Below are 16556 nucleotides of genomic sequence, written 5' to 3'. Positions count from 1 at the left end.
TCTCAATTTTGCTGTAAAACTAAAACTGCTCTAAAAATAAAGTTCATAAAAATGCACATAAAGGGCTTTGATCAGCATTTGGCACATGGAGAACAAGAATTTGAATTATAATTTATTATTAATAAGTAAACATTAACAATAGGGCACATTATGAAGCCTTAGCATGAGATGAGTTTTTAAGGATTGCTTGCTAATTAATTGAGGTTTCCCACTGACTTCGAAGATGTCACTTTATTTTACGATTTTTTTTTTTTCCAGCGCCACCACTTTGTTTAATATCTGGACCAAATACGCCCCCAGGCTGCCAGCTGACTATTACAGCGAAAAGCTTCTGAAGGTTGGAGATAGCCTTTGTCAAATGAAAGTGAGTGCCTCTGAAGGAAAGAAAGCCCAAATGGAACTCATTTAGCTAATTATTACTTGATTCACTACCATTCCTATTTTACGTGTTTTGACTTTTTTTTCCTTAAAGAGGTAAAACAGGAATACCTAAAATTTTTTAATAAGGTACAGTAAACAAAAATAAAAACAAGAAAGTTTGTTTTTAAATTGTGGTGATGAAGCTGTCCCGAGGCAAGAGGTTCCCCAAGGGACTGAGGTTGGCCGGGGTTGGGGAGGTGCTTGGAGGGTTAACAGAGGTGTGGTTGGTGCACAACAGGAAGTGCTGAGTCGTCCTGTTCCCACCTTACACAAAGGAGCCCAGACACCACTTCCTGTTGTTTTTCTCATGTCTGGCCTTGCCGGGCCCTCATGGCTGCTGGCCTTGCTGTAATGTTGCCCAGTGCCCAGTGTCCTTTTTAAATGTCGTTCAGCTTCTCTGGGATGGGCTGCTGTTATGTGATTATTGCAGCCATTCCACGCATGCCCTGTTTCCTGCTCAGTATTATATTCCGAATTGCGTTGGCGCCCTGTTTTTAGTGCCTTATGAATGCCTGGATCTCGGAAAGCTGTGGAGCCGGGGACTTGGTTTGATAAGACCACACCATGGCAGCGTTTTCAGCCAATGATAATGTCAGGTTTGTTCCCCTTCAGCTTTGGCACAGGTCCAAATTATGATATGAATTGTTGGACACATAGTTATTTTGTCTGGAAGGATTTTAGGCCAGACGTGGGTTCAGTCTTTTCTCAATTTTCAGTTTTTCAGCTCCATTCCCCCTCCATTTTTATTATTAGAGCTTCAAGCCTTTTGGTTTGGGAGGCAAATTTACCAAATAGAGGATATGATGTGGAGGAATTTTGATAATAATGAACTAATATTTATTTTCCTCTGCTAAAATTAGCAATAACAATAGCCCCAATATAAATAAATGGAGCATGGCTTTTAGAAACTTGATAGTGCAGTGTTTGAAAAACTACAAAACAAAGCAAAACTACAACAAAAACCCAACTAGGCAAGATCCAACTTGTAAGCATGTGAAATGGAATAACATTGGACAAGAATCGGAAGAGATCCCCCTCTTCATCTTTACGTTCAGTGTGTGAGGAGCTGAGAATTCAAAGCACAGCTGGGGTTGTTTGAGGAGCATCCAGGTGGGTGGAGAGGATTGGAGGGAAGAGGAAAGAACAGGTTCGAAGTTGATAAAGCCAGTTGATGATGAGTAGACGCTAAGGATTCAGCATGTTTCTGACGGAAAGGCCTAGAGAGGGTATTTTAAAATTAAAGGAGTAAAGAAAAGTTTTGTCTACTTTTCACTGATGGGAAAGTTGGCCACTGGAAGTATTCATAATCCTGAAAATGAACTTGAATTGTTACTTCCTTTGACTTTTAAACTATTTTTATGTTAGTTATGCCACATATCATCTTGTAGAATACTCTTATTTGGACCTGTTTGAATTTATTATATGAATCAGACTAGAAGAGAAAGATTCAGAATCTGTGATCAAAGAACAGACAAGTCAATAGAAATATAAGCAAAACAAAGCAAAACAAAACAAAAACACAGTGTTTGACTGCGGATGCTTCCCAAGGGCTAAGTAGCTGGACAGGCAGCTCAGGCCCTTGGCTTTTTCTGGAGACACAATTGAGGGGGAGGAAACAGAGGAAGGGTTGCAACTGACAGGTCTTTAGAGCATGGCTCATATCCCCTGCCTGGAACTCTCCAGTTCAACCATGTCCCATGGGTGACAGATATACATCACAAATGAGTCAACTTATCATAAAGAAAGAGAACAGCTCACTCTCCATCTGCCTCCTCTTTCTTTCCTTTTTCTCCCTTCTCTTTTTTCCTCCCCCTCCCTCTTTCGACCCAAGAGGTAAGAGAAGCAAGGCTCCTTAATCTTCCTCTCTGTGTCCATGGGTTACTACCATCTGGTGACACTGGATTTTGAGTATATGTAGGTCTTACAGCACCAAGGTGAGTATTCTCATCTTTGTGATCATGATGGTCCCAGAATTAAATTGACATTGATACTATTAAGGGAAATATGAATATTAATTTTAGAATAATATTTTGAAACTTAGCTGAGTACAGTAGTGCACGCTTATAATCCTAGTAATTGGGAGGCTGAGACAGGAGGATTATAGGGTCAAGGATAGCCTCAACAAGCAGTGAGACTCTCATCAACCTAGTGAGACTATATTTCAAAATAAAAATAAAATAAGGCTGAGGGTATAGCTCAAAGGTAGAATGCCCCTGGGATCAATCCTTAGTACAACATAATAATAATAAGTAATAATAAATAAATTAAATATTAATTAATTATTAATAATTAATAATAATAATTTCCATTTTGAAACTTTAATCAAATCCTCTTTTTATTTTAGGAATACAAACTGGCCCTTTTGCAGTGCTACGGAAGATATCTTCAGCAGTTCAGTACCAGTTTTGACGAGAATAAAGCTGATGTGAATCAATTCAAAACTATCTTTTTTCCTACAGGCTTTGGACATAAAACTGCTGGACTTACAGTAAGATGAAAGACGCAGCTAAAATAGCTTCATTTTATGATTAGCCATGCAATATATCATTTAGTTGGCAGCCTCTGAATGCCTTTCATTTTGCTTAGCATGGCATGCGGCCATTTGTGCTCTGAGTTGCTTAATACATTCTTTCAGGGCTAGATAAGAAAATGAAGTTATTCAACTTTGTAACGATGCTTGGGAAATTATGTCAATATGATCACCCATCCATCTCTCTGATACTGATTGTTTTTATAGCAACTATCTGTAGAGTGCTTTTAGTTTATGGAGTGCTTTGGAAAACATACTTTGTCCTTACAATAACCATATGAGGCAAATACTATCATTATCCTATTTTACAGAAGAGAAAAAGCTGATTACCCAGTTAGTGTAAAAATAAGTGATTTTTGAGCTCAAATGTAGATGTTTTGGTACAAAATCTTATACTTTATTTCTATTATACCAATACTCTCCTGTTAATTGCTAATATCAGTTTAATGGCTGAACAGTTACAATGTGCCAGATGTGCTGCTAAATGCATTATATGAACTAACATTTTGCAGCCTCATTACAGTCCTGAGAGGTGGAACCATTGTGTGCTTTTTATAGATGAAGAAACTCAAGTTTATTAGCGATCCAGAAATCAGCCAAGCCTCCTCAGAGCAGTGGGAAGGGTTGGTGTTTGAACCTTGATCAGCTGATTCCAAATCTGTATTATTCCAGACTGGATGACTGTTCCAAACCGTGCAAACAGCATGTGGTTGATGAATAAGCAGGAGATCTCAAGACATATTTAGAGACCACAGACTAATTTAGCTGTACCACATAGGCGCATGAATGGGAGCGCTGGGCGCCCCATCAGGAAGAGGATGCGAAGTTGTCCCTAGCCTCCCTGTACGTGGCTCTGACCCCCACCTTCTTCTGCAATTCATTTTCCACACTTTGTCAGAATTAATTTCTAAAGGGCCAGTCATTTTATTCCCCTGCCCTTTGACTTTGCCCTTTTGGCTAAAGCCCAAATTCATGGAATGACATGGATCCTGCTCCAGGTTCTGACTCTGAGCCACCCCTGTAGCCACATCTCTTATCTTAAACCTGTTTGTCCAAACATACCATGGCGGTGGTAGTAGCCATGTTAAGCATCCCTAACGCTGGATGTGCTTGGAACGCTCTCCCTCTGCCCTGAGCAGAGCTGTTTCTTCTCTTGCGCAGTGGGGTGTGGCAAACAGGGTGCCCAATGGACATTTTCTGGATGAATCGTGTGCATGGTAATAATTGTATCTGAATTAACAGGTTAAAATGCCAGTGTGTGTTTACAAAAATTTATTCAACCCTATTTTTCTTTTTTGGTAATAGAATTTTTGGTTTCTTTTGACTAAGAAAAGCAAATATTAACTAAATGGATACTTTAAGCTGGGCGTGGTGGTGCTCTCTGGTAATCCCAGTACTTGGGAGGCTGAGACAGAAGGATTGTGGTTTAAGGACAGATTCAGCTACTTAGTGAGGCCCTCTGCAACTTAGTGAGATCTTGTTTCAAAATAAGCCTGGGAGTGTAGCTCGGAGGTAGAATGACCCTGGGTTCCATCTCCAGTACCGCAAAAAAAAAAAAAAAGGATATTTAAGGAAATCTATCTTATCTGTCATTCGGTACTATTAAGCTAATTAAGCTCATTTGTTTTTATTCTAGTTTTTTACCTTTTAAGAAGTGCTTTCCTAAAGAAAGTAAATAAAAATAAAAAAATAAAAAAGAAATGCTTTCCTGTATTGTATAAACCTTTATTTCTATTCTTATTTAAATTTTTCCATGTGCTTCAGTTTCATGCTTTGAGCGGCAAAAATATTTGCAACTATGAGCTGATCTGTGAAAGTGATGTCAACCTGCAGAATAAAGACTCCGTGAGCCAGTGTCTGCAGATCTTGTCTTCCTTCAGGCTCATCACGCAGGTGGCTCTGCCACAGGAGCACCTTTGCTGGATCATCTTCAATGGTCTGTGCCAACACCTTTTCTCTTCCATTGTGTCTTTCAGAAAGTTATTTAAAGGCCAAGTTTGACAGTAACTTGATTACCTTCTGATTTGAAATATATACCTTTCATAATAGGAGGATTGTGTGTGTTGGTGTTTACAGTGGTATTACATTTTAGTTTGTCCTCACCAACAGGGACTTGTAATAGATGTCTTTAGTGTTTTCACCGAAGGAAGGGTCAGAGCCAGTGGTGTTAATCAGTTTTGGGTGCATAAAAAGCAGTGGCCACAGTTTATAAGTAGGCAAGTGTAAGATGTAAATGGGGACAGATCCAGTGACTGGCTCTAAGCATCATCCACTTGTTGGTCCTCGGAAAGACCTGGGCCAGCTGCTTTGGCTTTCTGCAGGACCACCTTCTCCCTCTGGCTGTTTTTTAATGAGGAGCTCGGAGGATACATATATGTAAATATACTATATATGTGTGTGTACATGTATACTTATGCATGTACATATATGTATATAAAGAGGTGAATCGCTGGGTGTGGTGGCACAAGCTTGTAATCCCAGCATTTGGGAGGCTGAGACAGGAGAATTATGGTTTGTAGACAGCCTCCGCTTCTACTTAGTGAGGACTTTTGCAACTCAGTGAGACCCTGTTTGGAAATAAAAAATAAAAAATAGGGCTGGGGTTGTAGCTCAAAGGTAGAATGCCCCTGGGTTCCATCCCCAGTACTGCAAAAAACAAACAAACAAACAAAAACCACACAAAAACAAAAACCAAAAAAACAAAAAAAATATTGGCTATAAAAATACAACATTTGTTTTTCTTGAAAGCTAATGAGTCCTATATATATTCATATATATATAGTAGATATATAGTATATATACACACACACATATATATATACGTATACTATATATGTATGTTTTTTGTGGTACTGGGTTTAAACGCTGGGGTGTTCTACCTCCGAGCTATACTCCCAGCCCTATTTTTATTCTTATTTTGAAACAGGGTCTCACTAAGTTGTGGAGGGCCTCACTAAATAGCAGAGGCTGGCGGTGAATCTGTGATCCTCCTGTCTCAGCTTCCGAAGTACTGGGATTATGTGTGCGCACTTCTTCTCCCTCTCTTCATGGTGCTGGGGGTGGGTAATAGATCCTTAAACAAGAAATAATAGTGGTAATGTGTTTGCTGTAAGACCAGGGAAAATTAATTACAAAGAAAATATATCATATTTTTACCTCATCCCATGGCAACTGAAAGTACAATTCCTAGCCTCTTTTGTCACTCACCCCACATTATATTTTGACATTTTGATTGAAATGGCAGTTCGTATTTGCTGCTAGAGATGAAGCCAACTTTAATTGGGTTTTTTTCTGCTCCGTGATCGTTCAGATTTGTGCCTCATCCTCAAAAGGCTCTTTGATTCTGTTAGTTGCCACTGAATCTCTCCACCTGTGTTACCCACATGTCTTGGCAGGGACCCTGCGCGGGAGCAGTGGTCCCGGGTACAAGAGGCGGTGAGAGGCCCCAGGGTTGAACCCTAGAGCGAGCCTTCCTTGAGAGGCAGAAACGCAGCATGATTCCCTGTCTTTAATACACACACACACACACACACACACACACACACACACACACACACACATAGAGGTCTTTAAAAAGCAGAAACTATAACTGGGTCTGGTGACACACGCTTGTAATCCCAGTACTTGGAGCCTGAGACAGGAGGATCACAGTTTGCAGCCAGCCTCAGTTACTTAGTAAGGCCCTCTATAACTTAGTGAGACCCTGTTTCAAAATAAAGAATAAAAAATCAGGCTGGGGTGTAGCTCGGAGGTAGAATGTCTCTGGGTTCAATCCCTAGTGCTGCAAAAAAAAAAAAGAGAGAGAAAGAAAATATTAGTTTCTGTCTTCTTTATCCATTTCTTGGTGGATTTTACTTATATATGTGGTTATTTTTTAATTCTGGCTACTGAATTGTATTCCAAGTATTCATATACTACTAGGGATAGACACCTGCCTGCCCTATCTCTGTCATGTACAACTAATTCTACAGTGACTGTCTTGCACATGTCTTTACATACCATGCGAACATTTTTCTGGGATTCATGCCCAGGAATGGGATTTCTGGGTTTGGGGAAATTATTTATATATAATATATATGTAATATATATAATATATGTAATATATAATATATAATATGTAATATATAATATATTATATATAATATATAATCACTTTATCTCTCCAACTATTGTGCTTATTCTAAGAAAGTATTCATCTAAAACTTACAGGGTACCGCCCATAGCCAGGCATTGTCCTTCCTACTAGGGACACAGGAACAGAAAACAAATGAAAACTATTCTCATTCTTCTACCTACTGCAGGGAGATAATAAATTAAAACTAAATAATGTCAGATGGCAATGAGTGATATGGAGAAAAAAAATAAAGGAGGGGAAAGGAGTGAGCGGGCCCTAGGCTGGACTGGAGGTTTTGTTTTTGTTTTTGTTTTTGTTTTTGTTTTGGTACTGGGAATGGAACCCAGGGGTATTCTACCTCCAAGCTATACCTCCAGCCCTATTTTTTATTCTTTATTTTGAAACAGGGTCTTTCTAGGCTGCTTAGAGTCTCACTACTTGTTGAGGCTGTCCTCAAACCTGGGATCTTCCTTTTTCAGCCTCCCAAATACTGAGATTACAAGCTTTGCCACCACGCCCAGTTTGGAATTTTAAATAGAATGGTCCTGAAGGCCTCCCTGAGGTAACAGTAGAGCAAAGACCCGAAGGAATTTGGGGAGTGAACCATCTGATATTTAGGGGAAGGCTGTTCCAACCAGGGGATTAACAAGTGCACAGACCCTGAAGTTTTGACAATTTGGAATTTAAGCAGTCAAACATATATTTAACTGCAAAGGTCAAAAGGTATTTTGATAAACTTTTCACTGAGACAGCTCACTCTCTTTTTCCTTAATTGACTTATACATATATACCTTTGCTTTCTTGGCTATGTAACCAATCTTGATTCTCTATGAAATCTAAGGGGCTCTGTGAATATTGACTAACATCTCCATTTTTAACTAGACGCAGATTATTTTGATGGTGGCATCTTTGTTTTCCTTTCAATTCTTAAAGAAAACTTTATTGATGCTTCAAATTTCAAACCCAAATCACTGACTTCACAGGAAGTCCGCAGAGAAACACTTTTCTGGGCTAGCAACTGTTTTTCCTTAGCTTCCTACCAGAGTTTTATAAAGATGACAATTACTTAATTTCAATCTGTAATCACTACAGCCCCACTCATACATGAGATTATATCGGCCCCCAGCTGGAGTTCTCAGTGTTCTTAGTTATACCCTATTTCTACTAACTGCCAAAGACTTTCTGGGATGATCTCAGTCACTCAAATCTTTGGCTACTTTTTTTTTTTTTTTTTTGGTGTGTGTAATGCCAGGGAACTGAACTAGGGGGCACTCTAACTCCAAGATATTCCCCCCGGGACCCCTTTATTTTGAAATAGCATCTCACTAAGTTGCTGAGCTTGGCCTTGGACCCGCAATCCTCTTGTCTCAATCCTCCCAAATACTAAGATTACAGGTGTGTGCTACCATGCCCAGCTCCTTCCATACTTGTGAAGACTGCCCAAAGAACTCTTAAATGATTCTATTTTTGAAAGACTTCAGACATTGGCAGTAGAGACAGGGTTGTGTTGATCTCATCTGGCACCACTGGGCCATAACCTGTAAAACATGGACACGCAGCTCCCACTTCTCACACTGTAGGCACATGAGACATTCCCCTCTAGGTCCATGTCCAAGTCCAGGTTCATGCAGCTACCATACCATGGCTACTAGAGGATCTGCCATTTACAAAAACATTGCAAAGATATTTAAGCTCAATTTCTTAGGATGACAGAGTTCATGTAACTTTTGTTCAAACTGCACAGCCAACACCTTCAATCATCACCAGAAGCCCAAGGTTGCTCGGCGAGGTCGGAGCTGAAGGGAGTCGCCATGACTTCTAGACACACAGCTGACCTCGAAAAGTGATGGTGGCTATTTTGATGAAAATAAGTTCATAAACTCATATTAGGGATTTGGCTCAAAACAAAACACTACCAACTTTCAGAGATAGCCTGATACGGTAAAGGTTCAGTCTATTTCATCCTATATATTTATTTTCTCCTGGCTCCTGTAAGAATTTGTGTGGCGTGCCACGATCTGAACTGTCAGAGGACTCAGTTATGGTCAGGAGGCCTTCAGGTTGGAAAGGTTAGAGGCACATTTTTAAAATACAGAGGGCCCTTGTCATTCTTGAAGGGCAGTCTCCTGAGGCCTTCTTAGGTTCCCTGGCTCCCTGTTTCTGACAAGTTTATTCCGGCTCCTGGCTTATACCCGAATCACATGTTTTGTAGGGAGGCATGTGTTTTCTGTGCATAGCCTTACTTGGTGACTTTTTTTTTTCTCTGTAGAAAGAAAAACAGCTATACAATGTTATTTTTAAAGATTAAAAGTAGAATGGCTAGCCAGGCATGATGGCGCATGCCTGTAATCCCCGTAGTTGGGAGGCTGAGACAGGAGGATAGCAGGTCCGGCATAGTCTCAGCAATTTAGCAAGGCTCTCAGCTACTTAGACCATGTTTCAAAATAAAAATTAAAAAGGACTGGGGGTGTAGCTTGGATGGAGAATGTCCCTAGGATCTATCTCCAGTAACACACACACACACACACACACACACACACACACACACACACACACACGGCTGCCGTTGACTGGGCTTGGGCTGTTGCCTGGGGATGGAGGGCATGAGGTTCTGAGGGGAGGCGCCCCCTCTCAAATGATTAAAAGAGGTCAACAAAGCCAAGTTGAAATAATTGAATTTGGGCTTGTACTCTTACTGGCTGGGTAGTTTCTTCCCAGGGGATATTAAAAGAAGTAAATTAATATGTAGTAGAGAGAAACATTGCTAACAAGTTTTACAGGAATCGTCACAGTCACAGGGCTGAGGCCGTGCCTGTTAAAGACCAATTGTCCTCTCTAGGAAGGTCGTATAAGTATTTTGGATTTTATTCAATATTTTTGTCACTAATTTGTGTAATGAGTGTTTATTATGCTTACTGGCAGGTTGTAAGCAAGGGTTATGTTTTGGAGCAGATGTTGTTTTCTCAGAAGTTTTTAAAGTTTAAACATGAACATAGGATTCATAATTGTTGAATTTTGATGGTTATGAATTTTAAATCAAATATTTTGTAGGAAATATTTAGACTACTTGTCATTATAATCAAATGCTTTTTAAAACCATATTACCATCATTTGGGCATGTTTATAGCATGATAATGTTTTTTTATTATAGACAGATATATGGTGATGTTCTCAACTCCGCCCTCCAACCTGCCACCAGCCTTCTCTCCTCATTTAATTAATGATCTGGTGCAAAATTATACTTTAATGAAATGCTGTTTTTCACTAGACTGTTTATAAGATATATCTTAGTAATGAGATAAATGTTATATGAGACTGAAAATGAATATAACTTGTTATATGTTATGATTTTTAAATTATTATGAGTTTTCTGTATTGTAATCTTATTAAATATGTATTATAATCTTATTTGGAGATAAATCTTTAGTTTTTCAGCCAGAAAGAAACCATGGGTAATACTAACATTTTATATAAATTAATAGAACCACAGAGTATATAAACTATTCTACTAAAATATTTTTTGGTATATTTCAAGGCTTAAATTGCTTCTAAGATGAGACTAAAAGATTTTGTGTCTACATATTTTTAAATATGACCATATTTGTTATTTTAATGATTTTGTCTACAATTGACAAAAAGAATTATAATGAGTATAACTCTATACCATTGTGAGACTTTTTCATGGGATTGCTTGTTTTGAAAACTACAGACATAAAACCACAGAAATTGTAATATACAGTTTTTATCACTTGACTCTAAAACATGTTAACAATCTTTTTCTCCACTTAGGTACCATTTATATCTATACCATTTGCAGAAAACTGATGATCATAGGTCACTCTTCCAAGGTATGATATATACTGGCAAAGTATTTTCTCCATATTTCCTATTTTTTCTTAAGGCTTTCATTATACTGTACATGAAATGTTAAACAAAGAATATTTAGTGAATTACTTAACAAAATTTGAGGAATACATATTATATAGTTTTATTGGTCTTGGTTTTACTTAAAAAGTAATCATATATAAAATGTGGACAGTAAAGTATTATTGAAAATTAAGGGAATTCCTAAAACTGTCCAGTGTCCCTGTCTATTATATAGTCATCTTTGTCAAACTGAATACTGAATATCCCTCAGGGTGCTGTCTGGACGGTCCTCTTTGTGCTTGTATTCTGGAGTAATTATTAGTAGTGTCCTCTTTCACGTTTTTTAAAAAAGTTTTGTGGTGCTGGGGATTGAACCCAGGAGCATTCCACCTTTGAGTTACGCCAGCCCAATTTTATTTTTTATTTTGAAATAGAGTCTTGCTAAGTTCCTAAGGCTGGCTGTGAACCTGTGATCTTTCTGTCTCAGCCTCCCACGTACTTGGATTACAAGCATGTGCCATCAAACTGTGGTTACTCTATGTTATGAATTTCTTGGACTTCACTTTTAGCCCACCTGTGAATGAAAACCCAAACTAACTTATTCACAAGCCGAGGACAAGAAGACTTTATAAATAATGAGATTCTCACTAGTACTCACAGCCTAGTTTTAGTTGGAAGAACCAGCTGACACTTGTATTGACTTTCCTACTATGTTGGTAGCACTTTTATTGGCAGGAGATATATTTATTTTCTGTATTCATTTTCCAGCCATTGGGATATAGGCCAAAAAGGGTGAATATACATATCCCATCAAGACCCTGTTGGAGCTTTGGTTGGCATCTGAAATATTACTATTACATACTTTTTTATTGCATGGAAAAGCTTGCCTTGAATATTCTAACACCCAGGAGAGATGCTTTTCCCTCAAAACATAGACAAAGATCATAAAAGTTAACTAAAAATGGAAGCAAAGATACTTTCATGCTCAGCGGATAACATTGTGCCCGCCCGCCCGCCCGCCCGCTCGCTCTTTCTCTCCCTCTCTCTCTCTCTCTCCCTCCTTCCCTCCCTCCCCCTCCCTCCCTCCGTGTCTCTCTCTCTCTCTCTCTCTCTCTCTCTCTCTGTTTTGTCCTCAAATTAAAAAGAACTTGGTTACTGACAGTGACTTGATAAGCTCATAGCCAGCATTTTAAGGGCAAATCAACTTGAGAGAAGGCTTCCCATGTATTATATAAATTTGGTCTACAGACTGTTTTTTAGTGATTCTCAATTTCGTTCCAGTTGATTTCCTACAAAGGACTGTACCCTTTTGTTGCACTTGCTGTGACAACAAATACTACTTCACAAAATCATCCTAGTGTGGTGTGCTGGAGTGTTTGCATGCCAAAGCTTTGAAGGGCCAGGATGGCTGCGCCAACATTTGACTGTTAGTGTTTATACTTGTTAACATTGGTAGAACTTTAGTGTGATAGTCATCTGAAAATGACTTCTTATTTAGAGTCTGTGTAAGATGTTTCCTCTCCCACCATGTAGCTTGAGTTTGTTTGTGACAGTGTAAGTGAAGAGAAATTGTCATGTGCTCCTGGCGTGTGGGTTGTGAGTGGCGAAAGCGAGGCGTGGGAGACCTTGGGAGCGGCAAGTGCTTGGGCAGTTCGTACTTGAAGACTGAACTAAAATTCTTTCAGTTTGTTCAATATAATAAGTTTTAAGGAAATTAATAATTTCCGAGTTCAGAACTTTCCCAACCCCATTGGTAAATTGCTTGCTGAGCTGAGTCTGTTAATGGCTTTGATGGATCTAACTAATGGAGACAAGTCCTTGGAGGCCCCACCACATCTGACCCTGAATCTGGAATTCAAGTGGGTTACTCCATAAGACAGGATAAATAGATCTGGGAGCCTCAGGCTGTCCTTTGTGTCATTCCAGAGCAACTTACACTCCCATTTATAGAGGATCTAGGCATTATGGCCACCCTTTCTTATTACTGAATCCCTACTGTGTGCTAGATATTGTGTGAAGGGCTTTGTATACACAGAAATATGCACCACAGTCTTATTAGGTGGGCATCACCACCACCACCACCACCACCACCACCATCATCACCATTTGTTGAACCCGAGCCTACCTTCTGTCAGGTGAGCTGCTCAGCATTTTCATGAGTTATCCCAATCCTCATACAACAACTTTTAGAAAGGCACTGTTATTGCCTCCATCTTATAGATGGAGATGGTGAGGCTGAGAAAACTCAATTTGCTCAAGGTGTCACATCTTGTTAAAGGTGTGCTGAGATCAGCGCCACCGTCAACCTGTACTCCCACTCGGCACTGTTGGAATCATGCAAGTCGACTTAGTAAACGAATCCCTATCACAATCATACTATTTTGGATTGCCTGCTCAAGTGGAGGAGTTGTGTGGGAAAGGCTGATCTTTTTTGCAAAACCCTGTATTCCTATAGAGATCCAGAAGACCTCGGCTAACCAGGGGCCTTTTTCCCATTGGGAAAATTTAGTGCTGAGGCAGTTCACCAGTATAAGCTTAAGGAATACAGGGAAGTCAGATATCTGAAAACTCTTTCTCTAAATACATATGAAAACTTTGCTTTTGTTTATGGAATAATCTAGTTTCTTCTGTGGCATTTAAAACTGTAGCATTCACAAATGTGCATATCCAGTACATGGGTATTGCATGTATACTCAAAAGTTTTTAATGTTGGAATTCACAATATGGTGATTTTGGTGTCTATATTAAAAATCCTATGTTTTAGCTTTAGGCTGAAATTCTTAAACTTATGGGAATAGGGTACAATTATGTATTCTTTTTTTTTTTTTTTTTTTTTTTTGCGGGTCTGGGGATGGAACCCAGGGGCATTCTACCTCCGAGCTACACCCCCTGCCCTATTTTTTATTCTTTATTTTGAAACAAGGTCTCATTGAGTTGCAAAGGGCCTCACTAAGTATCTGAGGCTGTCCATGAACCAGGATCTTCCAGTCTCAGCCTCGCAAATGCTGGGATTACAAGCGTGTGCCACCATGCCTGGCTTGGATTCTTTTAGAAAATAAAAGGTGTGTAACTTAAAAACAAAACAAAACACAACACTGTAGCATTGTCCTTAGCCAGTGTTAAAGAACACTGTAGAATCTATTCATTTAAGAAAACCTTCTTGAATTCTGTTTCAGTTTACTATAAAACTGCAATAGTTTGATAAAGTACTTGGTTTGGACAATTGTCAAATAATTCCACACACCATTGCATAGATTTTCAACTCAAATGTGCTTCTGAAGCTGAGATAAATGAGGCTGCAGTGCCATCCGGTGGCTAAAGTGATTTATTGTGTGTTTTGCCTACCAATGCTTGGAACATGCTTGGGCCTGTATTTTAGATATGGATATAATTTAGTTTCTCAAAGTTATTTTTAAATGTTTGTTATGAAGAGAACATTATTGCTGCTCCCGATCAATTTTTTTATTAATAGAAATAATTATGTCTAGCTTTTAGGGATAAGAAAATATGCTACAAATTGAGTCATTTTTGGAAACGGCTTTTCATCTTCATACTTGAAAGACATATTTTCAGGACTCTGCGTGGTTTTGGGGCGCCTCTCCCCTTTGACAGGACTGCTCTGTGCTGTGAAAAAATGCTGCACGTGGGCATTCAAAATCCTAAATTTCAGCCCCACTTCTGTTGCTTTGAAGCTGTATAGCCTCTTGAAGCCAGATTAGGTCAAATCTAAAGCCCCGTTGGCATAGAAATCTGTGATTTTATTTAACTGTAACCCTAAACCCAAATACAATGTGAACAACTGTTTTCTGAAGCTAATTTTGTTTCCAAATGTGAAATTTATAATGCCAAGAGTCTTGAGGGATTTTGAAAAGACATGTGAATTTATTTTATATATTTTTTGCTACCTGGGAAAGAACTCAAGGGCCTTCTACCTCTGGGCTACACCCCCAGCCCTATTATTATATCATCATTATTATTATTTATTATTATTATTTTTATTATTATTATCATCATTATTTACTTTGAACCAAGGTCTTGCTAAGTCGCTGAGAGCCTCACTAAGTGAGTGGCCAAGGCTGGCTTCGAACCTACGACCCTCTCGTCTCATCTTCCCAAGCAGTGGGATTATAGTTATGCACCACCACGCCTGGCTAAGACTTGTGAATTTAAAGGGAGGAACTCATACACGGCTTCATCCCGTACCCACCCACCCATCTCAGCCACAGTGACCCAAGTGCAAACATCCCAAATGGGGATTGTTAGGGCGCTGCGGATGGGAGGAAAGCTGAGGGGGTTGGAGGACTGTTAACTTCACATCAGTCCACAGTGTGGCAAGGTTAGCAGACGACAACATGACAGCCACATAGCAGAAGAAGCAGCAAGACGCTCCCAGGCTGACTTAGCAGAGGACTGGCGTCCTGAAGCACTGAGAGTGCACACCGTTCTGTGGTCTAGTCACCCCTCAAAAGGGGCTCCAACAACCCAGAATGAAGCTACAGGACGTTAGCCAGGCTGGAGAAGGAAAGGGCATTTCTGTGATGTCTAGATGCACTTGGGAAAATTTATCCTGGGGAGGGATATAGAAGAGAGGACAGGCTGCACAGGTGTATGCAGACCCTAGGAAAATGTCATTTGAAGGTGGGTTTGGGATTGTTTGAGATTGTTCCAGAAGGCATCACTGACACCAATGTGTTGGATGTGTATCAAGGTAGATTTTGTTTTAGATTATGGAAGTCTTTTTCCTGCTAAAAACTGTCTTCTGCTGCAGCATGGTGTGTTCCTTGTTCCTGAAAGTCAACTACTAGGGAAGAAAGTTGTGGGACACCCGGCGGTGGGGCTGGTGATGTTGGTGGGAGGGAAATGTAGACTTTCATCCCTTTGCTTCTATGATTGCTTGAAATGTTCCCATATTTAGCATCAGCAACTGAAACATTTTAATGAAGGTTAGTTGGTCAGCCAACAAATATTTATTGCACGTTTACTATTTTCCAGGTAAAGTTTGAGGTGCTAAAAATACTGTGGTTAACAAGACAGGCAGGGTCCCTTTCCTTCCATTCTGGTGGGGGCAACTAATGTTCCAGAGGATTACAAAGAATATTACAATTTATTGTTAAACCCTGATTTACTCTTAACAGTTTCTTTTCCTCTCTAGTTAAAACTGATAAGATAGTAGTGAATTCTGTCTTTTCAGGCTTTGAGCTGTGTGTGTGTGTGTGTGTGTGTGTGTGTGTGTGTGTGTGTGTTCCATATACACTGTCTCCGAAAGCTCCAAAGATGGTCATGATATCTGAATGTTATCATTGTTTTTTTTTTTTTTTCTTATTTATACCATTAACTACTGGTAGGTTTACTTTAGGTATGTGAAGCTGCTGGATGTTTTTGATGATTTTCCTTTTGAAGGTAGATTATTGACCTACTATGGACATATTTTTAAAAATTATTTCCTCAATTATTGAAGGCCTACTTCCCCCCCCCCAGAGTAGGGACTTTATTCTATTGTCAAAAATTATTATCATTATTTGAGAATCTAGGGTACTTGTCTTTGCTCCCTTGACTCTATTGACTTAGGGGTTGTCTATTCAATTCATTTCATACTACTGGAGAACATCTGCTGTGTACCTGGCC

At 39.4% G+C, this 16556-nt stretch overlaps 1 protein-coding gene across 1 annotated transcript in view; it reads left to right on the top strand.

Annotated features, from left to right (window-relative positions):
• Window positions 1-16556, top strand: part of CFAP54 (cilia and flagella associated protein 54) — a gene marked incomplete at both ends in the record, with an annotated part of 316371 nt that overhangs the window by 8941 nt on the left and 290874 nt on the right. Inside the window, 4 exon segments of the mRNA XM_080704815.1 lie at window positions 259-364; window positions 2765-2908; window positions 4715-4886; window positions 10854-10912. Of these exon segments, the coding sequence (XP_080560941.1) occupies window positions 259-364; window positions 2765-2908; window positions 4715-4886; window positions 10854-10912 (481 nt within the window).

Source organism: Muscardinus avellanarius, assembly GCF_963383645.1.
Source record: "Muscardinus avellanarius genome assembly, chromosome: 11".
Taxonomy (NCBI): domain Eukaryota; kingdom Metazoa; phylum Chordata; class Mammalia; order Rodentia; family Gliridae; genus Muscardinus; species Muscardinus avellanarius.
Note: the sequence above shows the minus strand (reverse complement) of the source record. Positions and strands in the feature narration are given on the sequence as shown.